Source organism: Mytilus edulis, chromosome 8, assembly GCF_963676685.1.
Source record: "Mytilus edulis chromosome 8, xbMytEdul2.2, whole genome shotgun sequence".
Taxonomy (NCBI): Eukaryota; Metazoa; Mollusca; class Bivalvia; order Mytilida; family Mytilidae; genus Mytilus; species Mytilus edulis.
Genome location: NC_092351.1, coordinates 24,188,847 through 24,216,091, shown reverse-complemented (window position 1 = coordinate 24,216,091; position 27,245 = coordinate 24,188,847). Strand labels below are relative to the sequence as shown.

Below are 27,245 nucleotides of genomic sequence, written 5' to 3'. Positions count from 1 at the left end.
ATGTTGCTGATTTCTGCCTTAACTCTTGGGATTTACGGTTTTATTGACAGTTTAACTGTTACAGAACTGTCCAAGTTTTCAACATCCGGAAACTTTCCTAAATCTACCGTAAGAGTCGATACAACTCCATCGGATAGGTAAATTATCTATATTTTGATAAAACTGATTCAAGAATCCTGATATAGCAATATAGGATTATTTGTTGCGAATCTAAGCTAATATGAGAGATCATATTACATTTTTTTTCACAGAAGCTTAAGACTTAGAACCCCATTTTGTCCTGCATTATGTATACCTTCAACAAAACCATTCATTTGTGAGAAGTTAAGATGTATTGCCACTGAGCCTATATGGTAAAAGGGGTATCAAATATATATATACTATTTTAAAAGAAATCATAGTGAAAATATCTGTATCGAAAAAGAAGGTCTAGTTCAAACGCGTCTGTGTATCTGTGAACAAAATATATATTTATTGAATAGATTGTTGAAAATGTCTATCTTTGAACTTTTGAATGGCAGCGAAAGGTGTCACAATATTTGTTTATAATCAATTCCTTTAATATTTTAGATATCTTATATATGCATCGGGAATACCAGATCATCCATGGGAAAAGGTCAATCCAAATGATGCAACGAATCAAAACTATAACATTAGTATTCCAAAAATACCAGGCTACAATAATGGAGCGCATGGTTGTGTCCCAATGGGTATGATCGGTATTACCAGGACAGGCGTAGCCATATTCAATCCGTTAAATGTTGACCTTGAAAATGCAGTTGAAGGTCAAACACGAGAGACTTTTGACAGTTGCGATGGCCATCCAACAAACGCAGGATCATATCATTATCACAAGATTCCAGATAGCTGCCTTTATAAAGGAGAGGCCGACGAGTTCATTGGCGTCGCTTTAGATGGATTTCCAATATATGGTCCAAATGCATCAGATGTGAACGGTCTGTTGACCTCAACTGACCTCGATGAATGTCATGGTAGAGAGGTTAATGGCGCCTATCGATATCATGCGACAGAGACATGGCCGTACTTTCTTGGGTGTTTTAAGGGTGTGGTATTAGAAAATCTTCCTGGTTTGCAGTACATTTGTGAACCAACCAATAAATCATCTTCAGGTATACATTGATTATATGCAGGTAAAATAAATGCCGTTTATGCGCAACTACCCGGGCGGCTTTAAGGTTCATCATATTAAAGGAATTGAAAAATATGGCCGTGTTTACACCTCCAAAATTACTATGAGTACAGACAAACTGGTACATCCAGGAAAGTTTTAATGCATGGCAGGAACTAGATATATAAAAGTTATATGAAGTCTACGTTTCAGAAAATTAAAAACTTACCTGGATTTTGATGTTTATTTTTTTCCAGTCTGCAGAAGATAGCAAAATAAAGAAACACCCGAGTTTCATTTGATACGGTCCACTCAGTTACACAGTTTAAACCTGTTAAATCACCTATTGTTTACAGGTGTCTATTGTCCATATATTGTCCATTTAAATCAATACTACTCACAAAATTGATTATATGAGGGGAGCTTCTCAATCGTTTTCACTACTTAGTTAATTTTTGCACCTTCTGCAGGAACGAAAAAAAAAATGGATAGCAAAATCTAGAAAAGTTTATAATTTTCTGAAACACAAAATGCATTTAAAATTTATATATCTAGTTGCCATCCCTTAAAACTGTTGCAGGTGTATAGGTTAGTCTGTACTCAGAGTAAAATTTGGGGTGTAAATACGGCCATTTTAGCCAAAAGGTTATGATGAACCACTTTTGCGATTTTTTTACATTACTTTCACAGCGGAAATAATGAATATACTATATAGATATCCAGCATGTTGCAAATAGGACTAGCGAATAAGTAATATAATAAAACCCAGTGTCAAACAGTATTTCTTACAATCCACTTTCTGCGATTAAAATTTGCTAAACAGATAGAATTTGAGGATTGATATGAAGCTTTATTTCTGTCGTGTATATAGATATAGGAAGATGTGGTATGAGTGCCAATGAGACAACTCTCCATCCAAATAACAATGTATAAAAGTAAACTATTATAGGTCAAGGTATGGCCTTCAACACGGAGCCTTGGCTCAACAGCAAGCTATACAAGGCCCTAAAATTAGTAATGTAAAACCATTTAAACGGGAAAACCAATCTATATAAAAATACATGTATTTAAATTCGACCTTTAATGTCAATAAAAAAACAACCCGACTAAAGAGAATAAAACAACCAAATGCCAACAATTGGTCTTCAACGCAAAATGCGGTGTGGTTTAACACTGTTTTGTGATATCTCAACTCCCTCCAAGTCCCCAAGCCAATGTGGAATAAACAGACACACAAAAAAACGCAATTGAAACTCGATTTAAACGAAATCCGAATCCGATGTTAGAACAGGTAACAGATCTGCTTGTTATGATAAAACCAGTTATCTTGAACGTTTTATATGTATATATATTTCACGTATCACCTTGACATGATATTACTGGTTGTCCATCATTTCCAGAGAATCTGCGAGCGTTCTTTTGATATGGTCATCAGGCATTGTTTACTTGTACCCTTTGCCAAGTGTTATATAGTGGTGAACATAGTAGTTTAACATCTTGCATTGCCACTTTGTACCATTTCGAGCAGAATAAAAGACCTAAAAAAAGAATAGGTACAAATGGTTTAAATCTTAGAAGACACAGAATAATTGATGCAAATATATAAAGAATAGAGAATAAGCGGCAAACTATATAATGAATAGAGGAAAATTGTTTAAAAAAGTAAAGAAAAAGAGAACACTAATCCAGACCCTCAATTAAACCTCACTGCACAGGTTCAGAAATTACAAAAGTTCACTAAACCATCGTCCAAGTCTAGAAAGGTCAAATTACAACCCACTAAGCAGCTTAGAAATGAGAAATCTATAATGAAACATTTCTTTTTACTTTTGAACGATTTCAAATGTGATTTCAAAGATTGTTTTAAGTTATATTTTATTAACTGTTTCAGGTTGGGAAGATTGGAAAGAATGGAACGGATATCTTTGTAACTGTCCACCGCCAGAAGGACAGGGTGATGGGAAAATGCCAGATCCATTTCAATGTAGAGCAGATAACCCATACAGACCAACTAACTGTCCTGATGTTCAAGAATGTATGAACAATAACAATCCTCCTATGTTTTGTTACGACATATGCCGACAACAGGGGAGTCGTCCGGAATTTTGCAAGACCTTGCCGGCTAATGACAATCAGGCATGCTCAATGGCAGCTATTAAGATATTTACTATTCTTTTGACGACATTTATAGCTATATGTTTAATCTAGTGTAAACGTTTTGTTCAGTCCAATATGCCGGTGCTATGAATTCATGCGCGTAGCTACGTTTACATCAAAGCGCTTGTAGTAGGGTGCCCAATCAACAAATTTTATGGATTTGCCTTAACGGAATACAAACGGCTATATTTTATATCACTGGAAAGAGGAGAACAATCCTCATCGAAATATCGTTGTCGTCGTTGTCTGCCGTGGTCACGTTTTTTTTTAAATCAGGGTCAAAGGTCAAAGCAAAAATTTGAGAAAAATGCAGTCACTTTTAGATAGCTGGTTTCTCCTACATATATGCGTTTGGAGCAAAATAAAAACAACTAATTTATAGAAATATATCTTTTGTATCTACATTTAAAACTTATTTTATATTTGTATCCCCAAAAATGACTTTAGATTGACTTTTTTGCATATAAGGTGCAAATTTGAAATTTTCAAAGAGCTGTTAAATAACAGTGACTTTGACCTATTTTAAATTCTAAATTTGAAATTTTTGTATTTAATTCATTACAAGTAACATCTAAAGATGTTTTTTATATCTTAACTTTAATAATTTGTCGAAAGCAAAATGTGTTTTTCACGTCTTTTGATAGTCAGGTGTTCGTCAATTTCTAGGTAAATACCAAACTTCTGTTATTGGTTGTGAAAGAGTATATATAAATGATTTGTTTTGAAATTTGTGTAACATTAACGTCAAACTTGGTTGAATATGAAGCTCTGTGTATAACTTTGCTTTACAGAAGTAACAGTTAATGCAAACGGAGAAAAAGGGGGGTTAAAGTTATAAAAACAAAACGTCTATTAGAAATAGGTAAAACACCCCATCCTACATACATGTATACAGATGACTAAATGAGCAACAATTGGCTATGCTATTTACAAGTATTCCAAAATAAAATAAGGGAGAGGGTTATGTACAGCACAGATGTATTTTACATACAATTGTAAACAAAAAAGGCGTGAGAAACCAAAGGGACATTATATAATAAAGACAAGCTGACAACACCATTGCAAAAACACGAAAAAAAGACCAAATGAAAATAGAAAATTTGATCGAAGCTGGTATTACCTACTACGTTGAATGGTCTCCTGTGGTTTAAGCCCACCAACCACGGCAAGGTAAGAGACCATACGGCAGGTGTTTTTTTTTACATATTTTTCCCCACTAGATAGATTATTACTATATTTCCAACGATTTCAAAATTGAGTAGATATTATATTTATTGTTTAGAAAAGATTATGGACTGCTTAATTTTCATTCAATAGCTAGCAATGATTCATAAGGTACAAACAGAAAAATGAAATCTTATACATCTACATCTTTGTAGTCATCAATGTTGGTAACTGCAACCAGACGAGTATTTTAACAAATGTCATTTGCCTGACATAGGCATAAATCTGTATATGATAGATTTTGTTCGAAACAAATGCAAACTTAATCTTGCAGAAATTTATATGACATCTGACCTTCGAGATAGAAAGGAACAAGTCATTCTTCTTTTCCCATCCTAACTTAAGAGGAGAATTAATGTAGTGTAGTTTTGCTATATGGGAAGACATCAAATTTATGTCTGGAGTGAAGCTGTTATTACATATTGTTTAAAAGTAAATTTACAAGGATGAAGTTTGACAAGGGAGAAATTATAAATTGTAAAATTGACAATGGAAATGGGGAATGTACCAAAAAGACCACAACCCGACCATAGAACAGACAATTTTAGCCAATATTACGCTCAATTTGTTTAGGTCACAATTATCTATTTTGATTTTTGACTTGAGATCATTCAGCGTAACAACAAGATCTCGAGCTGCGTTCATAGATTCATCGATGTCACAATAAGAAAGGTTTGACAAATCGGAAAAATCATCTGGGTTTTCCTTTAAGACTAAAAAATAGCGCGCTTACCGATCCTAAACAGGGACGACGTTGTATCGCATCAGTTAAAACATGTGCGCCTGGTAGAATGTTACAGATGGCAAACCCGAGACTTTTACATATTTCGTGGACAGGCATATAGCGGCGAAAATCTTGTGTGCAAGTTATAGTGCCTGTTTGAAAACATAGCTCATGCGTATTCTGCATGAAGGGGAAGTATTGAACGCATAAGATCAGAACATCTGTATCTTGTGACTTTATTATTATTCTACCCTATATGCCTTTTACACCGACCTCTTTGTCTACATGAATAGCATGTAAAATAATGCGGGTATCTACTTCATCGGGCGTAAAAAATGATTCTCAAAACCTGAATACTCCTTCTGAGCAGAATTGGGGTCCTTGGAAGTGCTAGCTATAGATAAATGACGCTTGAAATATACTAAAACATACATGATCTTTCCGTGTTCCCAGACCCTCGATAAAGCTTTTGTTTGTGCTAATTTCTCGCATATTAATAAGCAATTCAGTTATTAAGAACCCTGACATATAACACACGTATTTCATTCCTACTTTGTTTAGGGCTTGATGGGCATAGTTTAACAGGACTGTGTGCCATAATCCGGGTCTGAAACGTGACCGAAGGATTTGATTTGTATATTACAATTATAATTAAAAATCATTTAAAAAAACAATTAAAAATATAAAAAACCAACAACAAACAAATTTCCTAAAACAAAACAACGATCTTCAAAATAACTCGACTATTCAAAACATTCATATCGACCATACAACAAGTAAAAAGAGAAATGAAGTAAGTGACAATTGTCCTAGTTAATGACCTGATAGTGTAAGCTACAAAACGATTAACGGCACGAGAAAAGGTGTCATACCACCAATTAAAAGTCCCTATCTGTTCAACCAAATTTTGCAATTTTCACAGCTTTCTAAATATTTTACCTTAAGTTTAACTTCATAGAAACTAGGTATATCCTGAATTGTACAGGTGTCACCTTTCTGCATGCCAATTTTCAACATACATTCAAAATCATATAAGAAAGCAGAGAGCTTCCGAAAGAAGGTACCACTAAAAATAACCCCTGGTTTTCTGGAAATCTTAAATTAGTATACTATGGAGCGCATTAATCCTCAATTTTTAATGCAAACTCATAGACAGATAAATTTTGGCTCAAAATGGTCTTAATATATTTCTCTTTCAACAAAACTTTCATTTCTGCAAATTTGTTGTTTAGTTTAGGTGAACAATGACATCAAATGCACTATTTTTTGTCCGAGTAGGCCTACTTTCACATACGTTCTAAATTTGAGGGAGTAATTGGTGGTATGACACCAAAAGGCGTGTTTGAATCAAGGCAGAATTATCACTAAATTTGTGTTTTAAATTGCTATTTTCTTCTCACCGATTAACATTACACGAAATATATTTGGCACACATATGAACCATGTCTTATTGATGAAATCAGAGTAAAAATCTTGTGAAAGTTACACGCAATAAATTTTCTTTCGTTCAAAATGTGACAAATTTCAGCTAAAAAAGTAGTCTTACAAAAATCATGAAATACTTACACTTAAATTATACAAATCTTTTCAGCTTTTGTTATATGATAAATTTAATTTTTAAGCTAGATGATCAGTATCATTTGAACAAATAACACAGAAAGCAATAAATTTATTTTTCGTGTTGAAGATGGCCTGTATGAGTAGGTATTTTTGGGTACCCTTAGAAAGCACAAAATTTTGAAAAACGTGACCACGGTAGCTTACGACGACATTCATGATTGAAAAATATAATGATTTTCCAATAGTTTGCATATAAATATAGCCGTGTGTTATCCGTTAACTTAAACTGGTTAACTAGACGTCTTTTTCGATACCGGGCACCCTACTATTGGGGGTACACGTGAATTTTGTAGTCTTTTTTTTATCGGAATAAATAAAAAGAATTGGTTAAATTGAACCTTATAGTGATCTCTAATAACTTGTAATTGAAGATAATGTGACGAAATGTAATTTCTTATTAAATGGTATCATAATTACAAATTTGTTCATTTTCTGCAAAGTGTGAATCTACTTAAAATTCTGTGTCCTATTGTTTAAACCGATTCATTTTATATAATACTAGAACACACCCGTGATATCGCAGGTCCGTGACTGAATTAAAGTATATAACTATGCGCAAGCCTTATTTTAGTATTAGTACTGTCATCTGATAAAGTCATGCCGATTATAAGATACACAATTTTCTCTGCTTTCAAATCTTTCTGTTTGAACCCGTCGAACTGGAACTTATCAATTATTGGTAATATTAATTATTTGGAAAACAAAAGGTCCTGGAATGGAGTATTTTTTAATCAACAGCATTGTCCTATATTAGTTATAAATAAAGTTGAATTCTTTGATTCGCTGTTTTGCGTCATGCCCGCTAACAAATTAAAACTTATTTTTAGTCCAGATTTTTAGTATTCGTATTGTTATCTTAGAAAGTCTTACGGATTAAAATACTACAATAGGTAACAATTTGACAATTTAGCAGTGTCAACCCTGTGATTATGACCCGTGTATATAGCATATTAATCCTGAATACACCGTTTGGTGGTGCGCCTGTCAGATGCGGAACGGACTGATAAGGTAATAGGTAACAGGTGATTATATTATTGGTATCGGTATCGGACTCGACCCGGAACTCCATAATTATTGGCAATATTAATTACGTGGAAAACAAAGGGGCCTGGAGTGGTGTAATTTTTAATCTACACCTTTGTACTATATTAGTTGTATATAAAGTTGAATTCTTTGATTCGTCGTTTTTACGTGATGACGGCTGACAAATTGGACCTCATAATTTTAGTATTATAGATCATTTTAACAATGAACGTGGAGGTGTTTGAAAATCCGAAGGATACAACATTTAGGATTTCATTTGCCAAAGTTTTTTTTATCAAATATTTTTATTTTGTAAATAATTGAAAGAAGTTCATATGATAGATATAATGAACAGTTGCATAAATTACATCACTGGGTCGATACCTCTGCTGGTTGACTAACAGTTCCGAGGGTATCATCAGCTCAGTACTTTGGTACTGACATGATTTAACAAACTTTTCTTCAATTGTCCGTTTATAAATTTTGAAATTATAAAGAAACTAAGGTTTCAACTTCCTCAGGCAAAGTTGACTTTAGATGAATTTGGCTATCAATTTTAGGTATTTTTGTCATATAACTCTTCAACGGTTTCGGTACTTATACATCCTCGGATTTGAAATGTTTGGCTTTGAGCGTTCCTGATGAAGGTAAATCCAGAAAAGCGCTTCGGACGCATTGAAACTATTAAACGTGTTGTTTTCAATTTTTTACTACAAAACTTGAAGTTGTCATTTACTTTAAAACTATATCTTCATTTATGTCCACTACATACATTGTATGGACTATAAATATACATGAACAGGTCTCGATGCATTCTGGTCTATTCAATCGATAACACCACCAACTAACTTTGTTTCATGGATTCATACCGATTTTTCGAAATAGTTTTTTACCTGTAAAATGTAAAAAAAAAAAAGAAATAAATTATTGTTTCAACCAATATCATCTTGGTGTACTTAGTCACTGTATGATTAAAGGCAACAGTAGTATACTGCTGTTCGAAAGGCATTAATCGATTGAGAGAAAACGAATCCGGGTTACAAATTAAAACCGAGGGAAATACATCAACTATAAGAGGAATACAACAAAACAACAGCAACACTTAAGTGCAACAAAAAAAAAACGACGATGAAACACACACAAACATAAACTTAAAGATAACAATAGCCATTTTTCAGACTTGGTACAGGACATTTAAAAATAAATGGTGGATTGCAACTGGATTTGTGGGTAGCCAAACCTCGCGCTTTTATGGCAATGTTAAATATAACACTAACATGACAACATTACATGACAGGACTCCAGTACATATCATTGCAAGAATGTTCATGACAGAAAAATATGCAAATAAACAATACAATAGTACATTTCGTCATGGTTAAAGGTACAGGCTTAAAATGTAATACGCCAGACGCGCGTTTCGTCTGCATAAGACTCATCAGTGACGCTCAGATAAAATAGTAAGAAGTCAAACAAGTACAAAGTTGAAGAGCATTGATCATCCAAAATTCCAAAAAGTTGTGTTAAATACGGCTTAGGTTGTCTATGCATGGGATAAGAAAATCCTACATTAGTATTTAGAATAATTCATACTTTTGCAAACAGTAAATTTATAAAAATGACCATATAATTGATATTCATGTCAGCACCAAAGTGCTGACTAATCACAGAATAAAAACGATCACGCAAAACAACACAGGATAGCACACAAAAGCAACAGAACATAACCACGCATTGTCTTTCACACGACTAAATCGACGCCACAAAAGTGACGTCACAGGTAAATTAAACAAAAATTGATATAGTTCAAGATCAGTCATATACCATTGGAAGTTGAAAGTTCTGTCGATTCTACTGCGGGGAAAGAGGGTTATTCTTCTTCAAACATTGGTACACATACAGTTATATTTTAATTAAGTTATTAATGGGTGTTACAGAAAGTAAAGTTATGAATAACAATATTATATTTATATAAAATAAACGATGACGAGGTGTGTCCTACATGAAGGTAAACAATTGTCCGTCATTGTGACTCGTCCTTTTGCTTATGATTTGCACCAAAAACTTCCTGTATTCAGTTTATTCGCAGGTCGAATATCATAAATTGTTAATTACTAGTAGAATTTAAATATCTTTTTAAAGTCTGATATGATAAATTTTCATGCAACACTGGATTATTTTTTTCACTTAGTCTAATCAATTTTGTCTAAAAAAAATTATAACTTCAGTAAAATTGAAGATTTTGTACGAATTATACAAGGCAACAGACATTTCGTTTTCATAAAGACTCATAAACGAACTCGAATACGAAAAGTTGAATGGTCAAATCATTATGACAGTTTGCGTGCATCTATGACTTGGGATATAAAATAACATAGTGTTTTGAAAGGGTTTACAAGTAAACAGTAAATTGACAGAATTTTACTGTATCAATGCTACATCTTGTTATTAAAGGGGCACTAGCTACTAGATATATGAAAAATCTAATATATAATAATATATTTTTGGCTCATTCAGTAATGAAATACAAATAGTGAAATAATAATTCCTTTTTAGTAGCCAATAAGGTTCAATTTTGTGAAAATAAGCAAACAAATATTGATTATGACTTATTCACTTGCAAGTGAATAATTCGACCTCATTGAATCCGTATTCATGTGAGCTTTAATTTAACCTCTTAGCTTGAGATGGATACCACGTGAATTGTATGTGTAAAGTTATTTAAAGGAAGATAATGTCAACATTGAAAGTGAAACAAAAGTAAATCATTTGATTGACTGATTCGATCCACAAATAAAAATTCTAATACAGGTAAAAATTATGATAAACATTTATTTGTTATCTGTAATATGAAATTAAATTAAATTAAATAGACCTAGAATAATTCAACAGCACGTGGTTGCTTAATCTATTGATATCTATATGTATGTTTACATCGCTTATATGATCATCGGATGACTATAGAGGTCAACTCGATAAATAATTAGATGGCGTCTAGACTCAAATACACACGAAACGAAGCTACGTAATGTCATGCCTGTTCCTTGTGTATTTTTTATTTAGACTTTTAGTTTGGATAAATGTTTTACATTGTTATAAATCAAATATGAGAATTTGATTAGAATCGATGAACATGAATTTGACAGCTAGTGCCCCTTTAAAGGAGACTTATTCATGTTCATTTCCTTCGCTGTTTTTTGCATTGAATAGTTATTATTCATTATAACAAATTTTACGTAAACGTTCTGTGTGTCTATAAAACCAACCACAAGAGTCAGACAAGTATGCCAAGAAGAAAAACACAATTCATTATGTTGTTGTAATTTGAAGGAAATGCATTTTGTTTAAAAAAAAGTCCCCCACCATAATAATGCTTACTTTTTCCATCTTGTCACTTCTGCTTAAGGGACGACATAAAAAAAATCGATGTAGGATATAAAAAAAAACTTAAATCAAATAGTTTGGGGGTAGGGGGGGTCAACATTGCTGCAAGTTATGTTAATCTAAAATCGATTTTACATAGATCTATATCCCGATTGGTTAATCAATTTTTCCAAAATTAAGTTAAGAGGGGGGGGGGGGGGGGGGGGGGGGGGGTCAGTGAAAAAACTATGTGAATTAAGTTTTTTATCCTTCATTGAACTTTTGATGTCGTCCCTAAGTAGTCGAATTTATTTGGTTAGCTTTGAATTACAAGTTCTCTTGCATTGGAAATTGCTTTTTTTTATTTGAACCAACCAAAATTCAATTCTAATAGAACCAGAATGTTATGCAGTACCTCAGGAATAGATTACCTTAGCAATTTTAGATAAATTTTTGGGGAATTGTTGGTGCTCAATCATCTTTAACATCGTACTATATTTGCATTTGTTTTAAAAATCCCAACCATAATTATTCTTACTTTTTCCATCTTGTCACTTCTAATCAAATTTACTTGATTACCTTTGAATTACATGTTTTCTTGTATTGACGATTGCTTATATATTCCCAGAAACCAGAATTAAATCCTAATAGAACCAAAATGTTATGCGGTACATCAGGAATAAATGACCTCAGCTATATTTGGCAAAATTTTTAGGAATTTTGGAATTTTTGGTCCTCAACGCTCTTTAACCTCGTACTTTATTTGTTTTTTTTTTTACTTTTTTTTTATTCGAGCGTCACAGATGAGTATCTACGCGCGTCTGACCTAATGCATTATGTTGTTGTGATTCAAAGAATATGCATTTTGTTTTAAAAAAATCCCCACCATAATCATGCTTCCTTTTTCCATCTTGTCACTTATGCTTACGTAGTCGAATTTATTTAGTTAGCTTTGAATTACAAGTTGTCTTGCATTGGCGATTGCTTTTATTATTTCAAGCAACCAAAATTGAATCCTTTTCCTTTGGATGTCCGTTTTGGTTATATTGCTTCTAGTATTTAAACATCCGCGACTTTCAAATGTATAGCTGTAAACGTTTTTAAAGACAATGTATAAATAAAATTGCCATAAAAGTTAAAGATTCAGCTAGTCATAAAACCATGTTCAACCCACCATTTGTTCTTAAAACGTCCCGTATCAAGTCGGGAATATATGGATATTGTTATCAACTGAATCCGATTCTATGTATGTTGGCGTTTGTTTTGTTCCAGTTCAGTGTTTCTGTTGGTCCGTTGTTTTCCTCTTAAAGTTTATGTGTTTCCCTCGGATTTGGTTTGTGATCCGGATTTGTTTTTGCTTTATCGATTTATGACTAATGAACAGCAGCAACATACTGTTGCTTTTATTTAAAACTAAAATGAAACCCATGCAATGAATCACCAGTTTCATTGAAAGAGCGGATAATTTGTTTTTAAATGTATATAGTGTGTATAGTTATAATTGTGTAGAAATTATAGTTCCTCCCATCAAATGCTTGCACAAATTACAATTTGTACAAAATTTTTGTAAAAATCACTAAAAACTTGTACCATGTAAGACAACTTAACATGATAGAAAAGATGAACTTTCATATAATGAAAAATAAAAGCAATTTAATTGCCTTCACGAAAACATGTACATGTATGATTCAACTCTTCTTAAACACTTCTGGATTGTTCATTATTTTGGGGCAAAATGTTTAAATAAATTGTCAAAGATACATATTCTCTGTGATTGTAAACTACTGTTGCCTTTATTTTTAGTCGTTTACACATTTTAAGTATTAGCTTAAACATGGCCAGCGTAGTGATTTTGTCTAAGAAGCTAACAGAGAATGATACACGAAAGAACAAATATGTGTTCACCAGGAATGTTTGACCACATTCGAACAGCTGTATGAAATTTAATATGTCTACGATTCAAATTGAAGCATGTTTATGAAACGCTTACAGAACTTCAATTTGTACAAAGTTAAACTAAAAATTATAAACTATACAATTTCTGATAAGCAACATATACAGAATAAATTTTTAGTCTTCATAATAAAAACATAATCTTGTTTATCATGTGTATGTAAGTGAATGTGTTGTTTGTTCTCTTTTTCCAAATCATTGGAAAATTATACTTGTCTTAATGTCAAGATTTGCATTTTAAGAGAGATTTTAGAAATTGGATGGGACAACTCACCAAAGATACAAATCTTTTCTTTGAAACGTCAAATGCACGTTTCGTTTCCATTAGGCGCTCGAATCAAAGAGTTTGACGACCAAACCGAACTCAAAATTGACGAGCACTAAATTATATATATTCTACAAAGTTGTGCAAACCTGGCTACGACCAGATATGCCCAGTGTACTGCCTGAGAGATTGGAACAATATTTCATTTGATAGAGAGTAAATATAGTAATCAGGAAATAAATGTAATAATGATAGTTCATGTCAACACAGACATGCTGGTTATTGAGCTGTTCACATAAAAGTCAGATGTACGTTTTATATCAGGGTATTTTTTATGTACAAAATCAATGAAATAATTAAGAAAATCTTCTTGCATGGCCCTACAAAACTGTGGCTTGCTTCCAATGAGAGTGCACTATGTAGATGGATAACTAAAAAGTCAAGTAGAAAATGTTGGAAGATATCATGAAATGTTTAATTATCTTGTACTCTCTAAAACATTATCTTGTATGCACATCCGTTACCTATTGCAAAAAACAAGAACAAACCATAACACGTATGGTCTACATGAAATAAAATTATAACATTTTCCTTCAGAAATAATGTACATAGTTTGAAAGTTATAAATTGATGGTGAATGTTTCTGCTTAGGGAATTGTTAAACATCTAATATCAGGTTGTGATGGACGGACAGAATAGTATGACAAACGTATATCATAGCACATGTAGACATGGGCCGTTCGGTTGATTTTGATTGGAAGTGATATCCAATTGCGGTATTAAAAGAGGTATGTCCAATATAGGGTTTTCTCTCTCGGAAACTATAGTAGATAGAGATTTAAAAAAAACCAGCAAACATGAACAGCAGAATAAAATCCACAAATAAGTCAACATGGTTGAAACCGTCATTTGACTCCTTGTAAGAATTTTCGCCCTTAAGAAACGATCTTAAACTATTTTAGCTCACCGAAATCTTATGTGCTGTTTATTTATTCCATTTCTTAACCTATCAGTCATATCTAAATTTGCTAATCTATCGAATTTCATATGTGAACAAATCCATGTACCTCAAAACTATCACATCTGTTTACCTGTATAATATAAACCAAGAAAATGATTCATTCACAGACTAATGTAAATTGTTATTCAAACACAATTATTCAAATATATCCTTGCCGGACCATTCAAACTGAGGCAGAAGTAATGGTGTAAATGTATACCTAAATTCTCAGTCATTTACTATATTTCCTTTTGCTAATGACATCACGATCTACGAGTATTTAAACGTAAACCTAAATTCTCAGTTATTTACCATATTTTCTTTTGTTAATGAAATCACGATCTCAGGGTTTTTAAATATTTATAAAACAAACATTTTTTCTCAAGGGAAAGTGTATTATCGTTCATCGTTGACACCGTTTATTTTATTACGGGTATAAACAAATTGGGTAAGTTTCTATACATAATTGTATTATCAAAAGAATGCATTCTACTATCTATTATTATTTCAGCATTTTAGTACACGGAGGTTTTATTTTAGGGTAAATAGTTAACACTAATAAGATAGAAAATGATATAAGATAAAATCATCTCCTATCACCAATTTAATTGTTTAAGTTAGATCTCAAAACCAGAATTTGAGGATACCGATGTACGATTGGAAGTGATAAAACGAAATTTTAAAAAAAATGGTATAAGTTTTAAAATTGAGTCAATAACGGTTGTACTGAATTTACTACCAAATCAGATAAAGTGAAACCGCCTACTATTTTTACATCATGTTTCTCTTAGCAATCATACCACCTGTTCTTATTTTGATATTTGATCTTTGTTATTAACTATCAATATGAAAACCATCATTTTTATTAAATATGAATTCACAAATTTAAACTAAAAGTCGGACGACAGTTATTATTATGCTTATTGTTATTTATTAGAAAGTGGGAGTGACCGGCATATCTACTGTTTATACGGTATACTGAGTGAGGGGATGTATTCTGCAACTTTAAGTTATACAATTTAGACAAAAATGCATTGAAATTGCCTCGTCCGATGTTGTATATTTCCATTTGTGTACCATTAATGTGCATGGGTTATATGAAACATTCTAAAATTCAAAATGGCCACAGATTTTTTTACCTCTAATATGAAATTTTCAAGACGAAACTGTTCGTTTCGAATCGGATTTTCTTTTTTTTTCATAGGAAAAATGCACCAATGAACATTTTTTTGTTTTGTTTCTTGCTATCATTTTTATTTGTGAATTATAATGCACGTCTTAATTTTACATTTTTAATTGCAGTTTTTTTTCCCTTTGTTCTTCTTCATACACCGAAATAAGCAAAAAGCCTTCAAACTATAACTTTGTAAAGAATGGCATACTGATACTTATTCATATATTTTTACATCAAAAAGATATTCAAAAACAACAGTTTGAAGTAAAAAGACGATGCTTCACTGACACAAAACCATTCCATAGTTAAAGATTTGTAAAACTGATAGACACAAAACAGTTAAATAGACAAACTGAGGATTGGGAAATGCTGAATTGAATACAAAGCTAATAGTATCGATTACTTTAATAAAAAGAATATCATTTCAAATGACAGTGCCTTGTATTCAGTTCAAATATTAAGCTATGAACACTTAATTCCAACATAACATACCACTCAAATTTATAAATATTATCCTCATTTGATATTTTTTGTGATACTGAAATAAATGCAAACACTGTGTCTCTCGTTTATATGTGTTGTCCTAGGTTAAAGTACTAGTAAATTAAGCTTGATTGTAAAAGGTGAGTATTATTTATTGACCATTTAAGAGAAACTGTGACTAAGAATTTAGTGACTTCTTTTATTATTGCTACTCGAATATATGACTAATAGATAAATGGATAAAAAGATAAATGAACAGGTAGGAATATAATGCAAAAACAAATGGTTATGACTAGTCTAAAACAACAGAGAACAACATGAGTCACTCAGTATCACATGAATGTAATAAATGCACGTATGTCCCAAGAGGAATAATATAAAAACACTTTTCAAAACCTTTTACACACAGAAAATTGTTGTGATAAGACAGAACCAGTGATATTTTGTGAAAAGGTGGTGAGTAGCTTTACCATATACACATGCACATAATAAGACCACCAAAATGTAATTTGCGTTTGTAAAGTCTGTCAGTATACACAACAGACATTGGCATAAGAGAGGTTGGATATATCATTTGCAAACTATTTTCTCTTTTCCAAACGGTATGCATTACGGTTTAATGTAGGGTGTCTTCATTTCTCTTTTCTTTATAATAGCGCCAATTTTCTCGATTATTTACATTTTAGCCGCCCATTGTACTCTATTCTTTTGAGTATAATTTTTCTCATTCTTTAATTGTTTCCCATTACTCTTTTTCTGTTACATATACAGTTGATTGGGCAATACTTTCGATCGTTTAACCTTCTTAAAGTGGGGCGTACTTCTGGATCTGTGAGATATTTGAATGCGAAGCCATGCCAGGTCGGAATGGGGACGTTATAAAACATTTGATAGATGGTTGACTCATTGTTAATCATACCACATCTCTCTATTTTTATATATGTCTGTGTAAGTAATACCCTCCACCATGACTTTCTATTGATGAATGATTACAATTTTATGTACTTCAGATATGTTGCTGTTATCTGTCATTACCCTGGGGATTTACGGCTTTGTTGACAGTCTAACTGTTACAGAACTGTCAAAATTTACAACATCTGGAAACTTTCCTCAGTCATCAGTAAGAGTCGATACAACTCCATCAGATAGGTAAATGTTTATACATTATAAAAATGTTGTTTCATGAATACTGATACAAAATAACAAGGTTATTGCTTGCATTTGTCTGTCACTAATATACGGAAAGGGTTATTATTGCTTGCATTTGTCTGTCACTAATATACGGAAAGCTAATAAACTGAAAGATCGTGTTATACAGTCTATCCACAGACGCTTTAGAATTAAAGAAGCCTTTTGTTTAGTCGAATATACCTTCAATAAAAATTTTCATTTTAGAGGAGTTTGAAAATACTGTTCTGCGCTCATGCAGTAAATGGTTGGAATGTATATATTAAAACGATTTCAAAATAAGGACTGTTTATGTAAGAACAAAGAAGCATTGAATAAAAGAAAATTATTAAGAAGTGATTATGAGATCCTATTGATAGTATCTGTAACAGAAAAGAAAGAAGAATGAACTCAAAAGTGCCCATGTTACTTTGCACACATGTCTATTTACTTGTTTTTTATAAAAAAAAAAAAAAAAAAAAAAAAAAAAAAAAAAAAAAAAAAAAAAAAAAAAAAAGGATGTTAGCGTTCTGTATTTAACTAAAAAGTTAAGTTAACTGACGTGATACGTTAACTGAAGCGATACGTGCCTTTTTGAATTTACTAATGATTATAACCAATTCTTTAACATTTTAGACATAATATTTATGCATCGGGGATTCCAGATCATCCATGGGAAAAGGTTAATCCGAATGATGCAACTGATCAAAACTATAACATCAGTATTCCAAAAATACCAAGTTACAATAATGGAGCGCATGGTTGTGTCCCAATGGGCATGATTGGTATTACCAGGACAGGAGTAGCCATATTCAATCCGTTAAATGTTGACCTTGAAAATGCAGTTGAAGGTCAAACACGAGAGACTTTTGACAGTTGTGATGGCCATCCAACAAACGCAGGATCATATCATTATCATAAAATTCCAGATAGCTGCTTGTATAAAGGAGAGGTCGACGAGTTCATTGGTGTCGCTTTAGATGGATTTCCAATATATGGTCCAAATGCATCAGATTTCAACGGTCTGTTGACGTCAACTGACCTTGACGAGTGTCATGGTAGAGAGGTCAATGGCGTCTATCGATATCATGCGACAGAGACATAGCCGTATTTTCTTGGATGTTTTAAGGGTGTCGTATTAGAACATTTGCCTGGTTTGCACTACAACTGTGAACCAGCCAATAAAACACCAGCAGGTATATTTTGATTACATGCAAGTAAAACATGTCCGAATATTGTAAGGAGACGTCTTTAAAACTAAAAAACATAACTACTTTGCACAAGTAAAATTGAGATTGGAAATGGTGAGTGTGTCACAGAGACAACAACCCGATCAAAGAATCCTACGCATACTTGTAAAAGGCTGTCCTTTTTGTGTCGTTATTGTGCTAAATAAGGAGATGTGGTTTCATTGTCAATGAGATAACTATCCACCAAAGTTTAAATGAAGTGAATGCAAGTCATTATAGATAACCGTACGGTGTTCAACAATGAGAAAAACCCTTACCTTATGGTAAGATTTAAAAGGCCCCAATATGTAGACGAAACGCGCATCTGTCGCAAATATAAAATTTCCATCCCGGTATCTATGATGGGTTTATTTTTGAAACAATTCAATCGAGAAAACAAACGGACAATTTTATAACAAAACATTTTACGAAAAAAGAAAATGACAAACCTTGACAAACGACAACCACTACCATTACATGCCTCTGACTTGGGATAGGCAAATAAAAATGTGGCGTTGTTAAACATGTTTGTTAACACTCAACACTCCCCTAACCTTTGACCGTGAGAACAAACTATAAAAATCAGCTATAAAGGCTGAACTCATAGATACAAATAGAAATCATTTGCTCATTTGTATCCTTGTCAAGTGTTAAACAGTTAAAGTGGAAAACATAGTAGTTTATAATGCCGTTTATTTGGGAAGGGCGTGCAAAATGGTATGACAAATATAGCAGCCCATTGGGCAGGTTCATAAAGGATGAAAGTCAAACCATCGACCAAGAGATAAAGGACACGTCACAACTACTGCACTGAAGAAATACAGAAATACAGAAATGAGAAATCTATATTAAAATGTCCGTGGTGTTATATTTTGGCTTTCGAAGATTTCAAAAGTTGGTCCTTTAACCGATATGCTAAAATGTAGGTATTTATGTTGTTGCATATAACTCGCTAACTCGTTATGTAGTTCCTTTTATTTGACGGACAAAAAACTGTCGTCTCAAAATTCGTTATGGATAAGGTATATTGAGAAAAATGTCCACGAAACAGCAATCAATCAAGACAAAAACCATATAAATATATGTTCCCTATAGCAACGTCCATCCCATACACTTATTAGTGATAAGCGATAATACTTTCCTTTAGATTGCTGTCAATACTTTTCGTCTAAGACCTCTTAGAAAAAGCTATATTATAGTGTTTGTGGGATTTCAAGATCGTTCTAAATCGCATATAACTGTTTTAGGTTGGGAAGACTGGAAAGAATGGAACGGATATCTTTGTAATTGTCTACAACAGGGAGGACAGGGTGATGGAAATATGCCAGATCAATCTCAATGTGGACAGAATAATCCAAACCGACCAGAACTGTCCTAATGTCCAAGAATGTATGAACAATAACAATCCTCCTATGTTTTGTTACGAAATATGCCAACAACAGGGGAATCGTCCTCAATTTTGCCAGACATTACCTGTTAATGGTGACAGTGACGCATGTTCAGTAGTAGCTTTCAAGATATATACTGTTCTTTTGACATTTATAGCAATGGTTTTTATCTAATGTAAACATTTGGTTCAGTACAATATGCTGTGCCTAAACGGATTTCAATGCAATAATTATGAATGTAAATATTATTTTTCGTAAACATTATATGCTTGAACAAATGGAAATGAACTATTTACCAATTTTGCAGGCGATATGCACAGTATTGTTTAAAGCTTTGATAGCCATTTGTATAAATTAAGATAACTTTTCCCTGTCAATTTTTTTTTTCAGATGTGGAAATTAAATTACAGACTTATTGTCAAATATCAAATACGTCCGAAACGTCGCGTACAACGTCCACAAAAAGTCAACATTTAAAAATAAGAATATGTTTGAGGCATTCTTTTCTTACAAAATGATAAGTAACCATGGATGTATGTCAAGTTGTTAAAATAATGATGAAATAAAACTAAACATCAGTTATTCCATTTTTCCGGATGTGAAAATAAACATTGATGAAATGTAGGTACTCTTCATTACAGAATTTCGGGTCACTTGGAGGTCGATTCAAATTCATTTTGCTAAGTTCCGATATCAGGATTCAAAATTAAATTTGGGGAAATGCAGTCATTAAGTAAAGATCTATGAAATAAATACAAACTTCAAAACTTTTGTCTGGACTTTTAAAAACATAAGCTTATGTGGACAAAAACCAGTTCATAATGATGCAAATGACGAAAATTAGAGAGGTCTGCAAATTGTAGACGAAACGTGCATCTGTCGCCAATACAAAAACTTCAATCCTGGTATATATGAAGAGTTTATTTATAACCACTGGTTCGGTACCACTACTTGTCGAGTTTTTATTCCCGGAATATATCAACAACTCAGTATTCTGCACTTCTGTGTTGTCATGAATTAACATTGAAATGGTCATTATTATAAACTAACTGTTTTTAAAACTTTGAATTTTTAAAGATATTCCATTCCTGATATAGAATAGCCTAACTTTATTTGGCAAAACCTTTTGGCGTTTTAAAAAATAATCGAACGTCACTGACGAGTCTATTTTAGACTACACGCGCGACTGGCGCAAATACAAAATTTGAATACTGGCATCTATGATCAGTTTATTTATAACCACTGGGTCGATGTCACTGCTGGTGCAGTTTTTATTCCCCGCGGTTATCACCAGTCAAGTAGTCTGCATGTTTGTGTTGACATGAACTATCATTGATATGGTCATTATTATAAATCAGCTGTTTTCATAACTTGAATTTTTGAAATACTAAGGCTTTTCTGCCTCAGGAATAGAATACCTTAGCTGTATTTAGATAACTAGAGGCTCTAAAGAGCCTGTGTCGCTCACCTTGGTCTATGTGAATATTAAAGGAAGCAGATGGATTCATGACAAAATTGTGTTTTGGCGATGGTGATGTGTATGTACATCTTACTTTACTGAACATTCTTGCTGCTTAAAATTATCTCTATCTATAATGAACTTGGCCCATTAGTTTCAGTGGAAAATGTCTTACTTTGCTGAACATTATTGTTGCTTACAGTTTATCTCTATCAATAATAATATTCAGGATAATGACCTAAAACAGCAAAAGTTCCTTAAAACTAACAATTCAGGGTCAGCAACCCAACAACGGGTTGTCCGATTCATCTAAAATGTTTAGAGCAGATAAATGTTGACCTGATAAACAATTTAACCCCATGTCAGATTTGCTCTAAATGCTTTGGGTTTTGAGTTATAAGCCAAAAACTGCATTTTACCCCATGTTCTATTTTTAGCCATGGCGACCATCTTGGTTGGATGGCCGGGTTACCGGACACATTTTTCAAACTACTAATCCAAAAGATGATTGTGGCCAAGTTTGGATTAATTTGGCCAAGTAGTTTCAGAGAAGAAGATTTTTGTAAAAGATTACTAAGATTTACGAAAAATGGTTAAAAATTGACTATAAAGGGCAATAACTCCTAAGGGGGTCAACTGACCATTTCAGTCATGTTGACTTATTTGTAAATCTTACTTTGGTGAACATTGTTGCTGTTTATAGTTTATCTCTATCTATAATAATAATCAAGATAATAACCAAAAAGAGCAAAATTTCCTTAAAATTACTAATTCAGGGCCAGCAACCCAACAACGGGTTGTCTGATTCATCTGAAAATTTCAAGGCAGATAGATCTTGAACTGATAAACAATATACTCCATGTCAGATTTGCTCTGAATGCTTTGGGTTTTGAGTTATAAGCCAAAAACTGCATTTTACCCCATGTTCTATTTTTAGCCATGGTGGCCATCTTGGTTTGATGGCCGGGTCACCGGACACATTTTTCAAACTATTAATCCAAAAGATGATTGTGGCCAAGTTTGGATTAATTTGGCCCAGTAGTTTCAGAGGAGAAGATTTTTGTAAAATATTACTAAGATTTACGAAAAATGGTTAAAAATCGACTATAAAGGTCAATAACTCCTAAAGGGGTCAACTGACCATTTCAGTCATTTTGACTTATTTGTAAATCTTACTTTGCTGAACATTATTACTGTTTGCTGTTTATCTCTATCTATAATAATACTCAAGATAATAACCAAAAACAGCAAAATTTCCTTAACATTACTAATTCAGGGGCAGCAACCCAATAACGGGTTATCTGATAAACAATTCTACCTCATGTCAGATTTGCTCTAAATGCTTTGGTTTTTGAGTTATAAGCCAAAAACTGCATTTTACCCCTATGTTCTATTTTTAGCCATGGCTGCCATCTTGGATGATTGGCCGGGTCACCGGACACATTTTTTAAACTAGATACCCCAATGATGATTATGGCCAAGTTTGGTTTAATTTGGCCCAGTAGTTTCAGAGGAGAAGATTTTTCTAAAAGTTAACGACGACGACGGACGACGACGGACACCGGACGCCAAGTGATGAGAAAAGCTCACTTGGCCTTTTTGGCCAGGTGAGCTAAAAAGGAATTTTTGGTCCCTAATGCTCTTCAACTTCGTACAATTTGGCGTTTGTTTATTAAGATTTTTTTTATTTGAGTTTCTCGGCAGAGTTGGTGGAGTTTGTATTCCCCGAGGGTATCACCAGCCTAAAAGTCTGCACTTCTGTGTTGACATAAATGATCATTTCTATGGTCATAAGTTATATGCAATGTTTTGAAAACTTTGATTTTTTTTTAATACGAAGTCTTTTTTACCTAAGGAATAGATTACAGTAGCTGCATTTGGCAAAACTTTTAGGAATAGTTGGTCTAGATGCTCTTCAACTTCGTACTTTATTTGGCGTTTTATTTTACTTTTTTTATTCGAGTGTTACTGGCGAGTCTTTTTTAGACGAAACACGCGTCTGGCGCAAATAAAAAATGTCAATCCTGGTATCTAAGATGAGTTTTTGATAACCACTGGGTCGATGCCACTACTGGTTGAGTTTTTATTCTCCTGAGGGTATCACCAGCCCAGTAGTCTGTACTTCTGTGTTGATATGGTCATTATCATTGATATGGTCATAATTTTTAAATTAACTGTTTTCAAAACTTTTACTTTTTGAAATACAAAGGATTTTTTACCTCAGGAATAGATTACCTTAGATGTTTTTAGCAAAACTTTTAGGAATTTTTTGTCAACAATGCTCCTCAACTTCGTACTTTATTTGTTTGTTTTTTAAACTTTTTTTTAAATGGGCTTTTTAATTCATTGGATCGATACAAAGCAGAACCACAAATAATAAACAAAACCACAAACCTTATACATCCTTACAGCAAAATAGACACTATTGAGAAGTCATGAAGTTACTAACATCTGTTATTCGTGAATGGAACATGCTTTCACAAGATGTTAGATGTAATCCATCGAAATTTACACTTAAACATTATATAAATCGAGATACTAAGAAAGTCCCTACAAATTATGATACAGGTTGTAGAAAAGGCCAAATGCTTTACGCCAGACTCCGGTTGAACTGCAGTGGCTTGAATGAACAACTTTTCCAGAAAAAAATATTGTTCTTTCCAGCCTCTGTAAATGTGGGCAAGTTGAGAGCAGCAAACACTATCTGCTAGAATGTAATAATTATAGACTCATCAGGATACAAACCATTTCTACACTACCAATATATAAATGTACAAACATTAGTATCAGGTAGTGAACTCATCAGTGATGAGGAAAAAGGAAATATTTTTTAAAAGTTGTACAAAGATTTATTTTAGAAACAGGGAGTCTATATTTTGGTCTATAACAATTATCTTTAAGACGATGTCGATTTAGATGTTGAAACTTTGATTTAATGTCACCTTATTTTCGAAACATTTACATATTTCTCATATTCATGAAGCATAATTATAAAAAAAAAAATGAGTTGATCACATATTTCGATCAAACTGACTTCTGAGTAACGGGCAAACCACAGAATAAACATGTTAAATGTGAATTGAAAATTAGTTTATACGAGTTTCTTATACTATGTTCCTAATTTTTTGTCATTTTTTTTTAAGGGAGACGGATTTATATAAGTTTTTCTTGTTTCCGAATCCCTGTATTTATATTGTATAATTATATTTCATGCACTTTTTGAATGACATATTGTTTAAACTAAGTTACTGAAACCCAGTTGAAAGCCAATAACAAGTAATAAAAAAGCATGTATCCAAGACTGAAGTATCAATCAGTACACATCCAACAACTTATTTGAGGTTCTGGTGGATGTCAGTTGCAATTTGAAATGTTTGAAAGTAACCTACATATGCATACCTGGAGCCTCTGGCCTTTGTTAGTCTTGTATTATTTTAATTTTAGTTTCTTGTGTACAATTTGGAAATTAGTATGGGAGTTCATTATCACTGAACTAGTATATATTTGTTTAGAGGCCAACTGAAGGACGCCTCCGGGTGCGGGAATTTCTCGCTACATTGAAGACCTGTTGGTGACCTTCTGCTGTTGTGTTTTTTTTTCTATGGTCGGGTTGTTGTCTCTTTGGCACATTTCCCATTTCCATTCTCAATTTTAATACCTACCTTTTGGATCCATTTAAATTTATGTTTGTCCAAAGCGTGCATGAAATATATGCCACTGGAAGTTGAGTAAATAACAATCAATCATTTATCCCTCATTGTCACGTTGCTTCAGACAGTTATCGTTCAATACTAAATTTGAAAATTTGAAAATGCACGCCATTCTTTTCAGTTAATAAATATCGCGATTATTTCTGGATCTTATAGTTGTATAATCTATATATAAATGAAAGATATACAAACCTATTGAAACATGAGATTGCAAGACTTTTATTTTGAACAAACAACACACGAAAATGAGTCTCCATTTGTATACGGAGGACACTGTAGCGATCCACATTCTGCGACTACATTGACCACACGTTTCCCGCCATCATATCTACTTCCCCCTCCCGGTACACTTTGGTGATTTATATCAACACATATATACATTGATCCTGAAGTATGCGAATGGTGACTGGATCCCAAGTATCCATGGTATTCAATTTTCCATCCAGTCTGACACGTGTCTTTTCCTGGAATCATGATGGTAGTGGACGTACGCTGGCTTCTACAAACGGCACATGGTAGTTCGTTGTTTACAGGGTTAGGATGTTGTCCCCAGAAGTTTGTACCATATTCTGCTCCATACATTCTGCCATAATCATACCCTCCTGTTGTCTCTCTTAGCTTAGGGTCAGTCGGCAAGCACACGAACTCAGGTGATGCTCCAGTCTCATTGTAAGGGCCTCCTCCAACAAAACCTACATGTTTGACGAGATAAAATATTTATAGAAATATAATGATAATAAAGATAGTATAATACTAATGAATTATGCACAGAAGTCTGACCTTCATCTTAAATTATTTACCTCTAAATATTTTTCTAATCTCGAATATGAACAATTGTTGGGCATATGTGAGCTTTTTTATTCAAAGGTATAAAAATATATTTTAAACAAATAAAAAAATTAATTGAGACGCAAAATGATAATATTTATGATTTGTTGAGCAAATTGCTTTGATACCGGAGCTCATTCGACCGATAACATGTCTAAATGATTGAAAAAGCAATTAACAAGAAGACAGAACCCATGACTGTATCATTCTTAAGTTGTATATATAAATAAAGTTTCAGATCGACAAGACTATAATTGTAACGGTAGCTTAAAAGATTACTAAAATACCTGAATATACAAGCTCTGTATCTTTCGACTGACAATCACTTCTTCCCCAATGGACGAATGCTGACCCAATTGCTGAAATAAAGTACAGTTTCAAAACATTGGAATTCTTTCCTAATGCTACTCATTACACGAGGAAACTTTTTTGAAATATTTTTCGTAAGACTTACTGTCACCGAAGTCAGATAAAAACATACAAGTATACGACGAAATCGATGGGATATCGCCAGAATCAGCACGATTAGTACCCGGCCATCAACTTTAGTGAGCCATAAACCCATACTGTATAGTAAGTCATAAAACGTTCACCACAGATTCATAATTTCGGACAAGCACATGCAGAATGTATTGTGAGCGCCCAACCCTCACTATATACCTGTCGAATCGAAAATTATATATATCATGTAACTAATGTCTGACATTACAAAAATTGTTAAAAGACAAACTTAGTATAAAATATTTTTTCTAGAGACTATTGATGCATCGAACTTGTATAATTTGTTTATCCAATTCATAGAAAATTAAACATACGTGTATAACAGACAGGCAGACAACGACTACCACTGAGCTTGTACTACATTTCTTGTGGGCTTGTGGTTTAGAAAATCAACATTCAGTACAAATATATATAACTAAACTATTTCGAGAGCACTCTTTCTAAGACATTGATGTAATAGCAAACAATACAGCGAATTTGAAATAATATCTCCGTTGGTTTAAATTAACAAGTAGACATATGGTATGGGTAACTATACTGCGTACTTACAATCCTGTAGAACAGACAGTTTTGACTTTAAATTACTGGTAACAATACTGCGTACTTACAATCCTGTAGAACAGACAGTTTTGACGTTAAATTACTGATAGTATCTGATTGTTGTTTAATCGTCACTGCCTGTTGGTGAACTAGATTCTCCAGAATACCAAGACGTTGAGAAAGTACATCTGGGTCATCTATCAAAAGTCGTTTTTCACTTAAAGAATAATTTAAGAAACTATAAATTGTCAACAACAATAATATAGTCATATCTGGTCTATATGTAGGGTTCAAATCAGAAATTTGTC

The 27,245-nt window shown here is 33.0% G+C and overlaps 3 protein-coding genes across 3 annotated transcripts; 2 read left to right on the top strand and 1 right to left on the bottom strand.

The window, feature by feature from the left end:
• On the top strand, nucleotides 1-3,407 carry LOC139484009 (uncharacterized). Its single transcript, XM_071267730.1, has 3 exons — nucleotides 1-137; nucleotides 571-1,130; nucleotides 3,021-3,407. The coding sequence occupies exons 1-3, from the start codon at nucleotides 1-3 to the stop codon at nucleotides 3,335-3,337; spliced, it is 1,014 nt and encodes a 337-aa protein (XP_071123831.1). The 3' UTR covers nucleotides 3,338-3,407.
• Nucleotides 3,408-14,809: 11,402 nt separating this feature from the next.
• Nucleotides 14,810-20,454, top strand: LOC139485122 (uncharacterized). Its single transcript, XM_071269273.1, has 4 exons — nucleotides 14,810-14,906; nucleotides 17,126-17,264; nucleotides 17,919-18,478; nucleotides 19,759-20,454. The coding sequence occupies exons 2-3, from the start codon at nucleotides 17,128-17,130 to the stop codon at nucleotides 18,385-18,387; spliced, it is 606 nt and encodes a 201-aa protein (XP_071125374.1). The 5' UTR covers nucleotides 14,810-14,906; nucleotides 17,126-17,127; the 3' UTR covers nucleotides 18,388-18,478; nucleotides 19,759-20,454.
• A 4,817-nt stretch (nucleotides 20,455-25,271) lies between these two features.
• Nucleotides 25,272-27,245, bottom strand: LOC139485121 (uncharacterized). The gene is made up of 3 exons (XM_071269272.1): nucleotides 27,006-27,245; nucleotides 26,184-26,255; nucleotides 25,272-25,760 (listed from the first exon to the last, which is right to left on the bottom strand). Exons 1-3 carry the CDS (start codon nucleotides 27,205-27,207, stop codon nucleotides 25,288-25,290), a joined length of 747 nt encoding a protein of 248 aa, XP_071125373.1. The 5' UTR covers nucleotides 27,208-27,245; the 3' UTR covers nucleotides 25,272-25,287.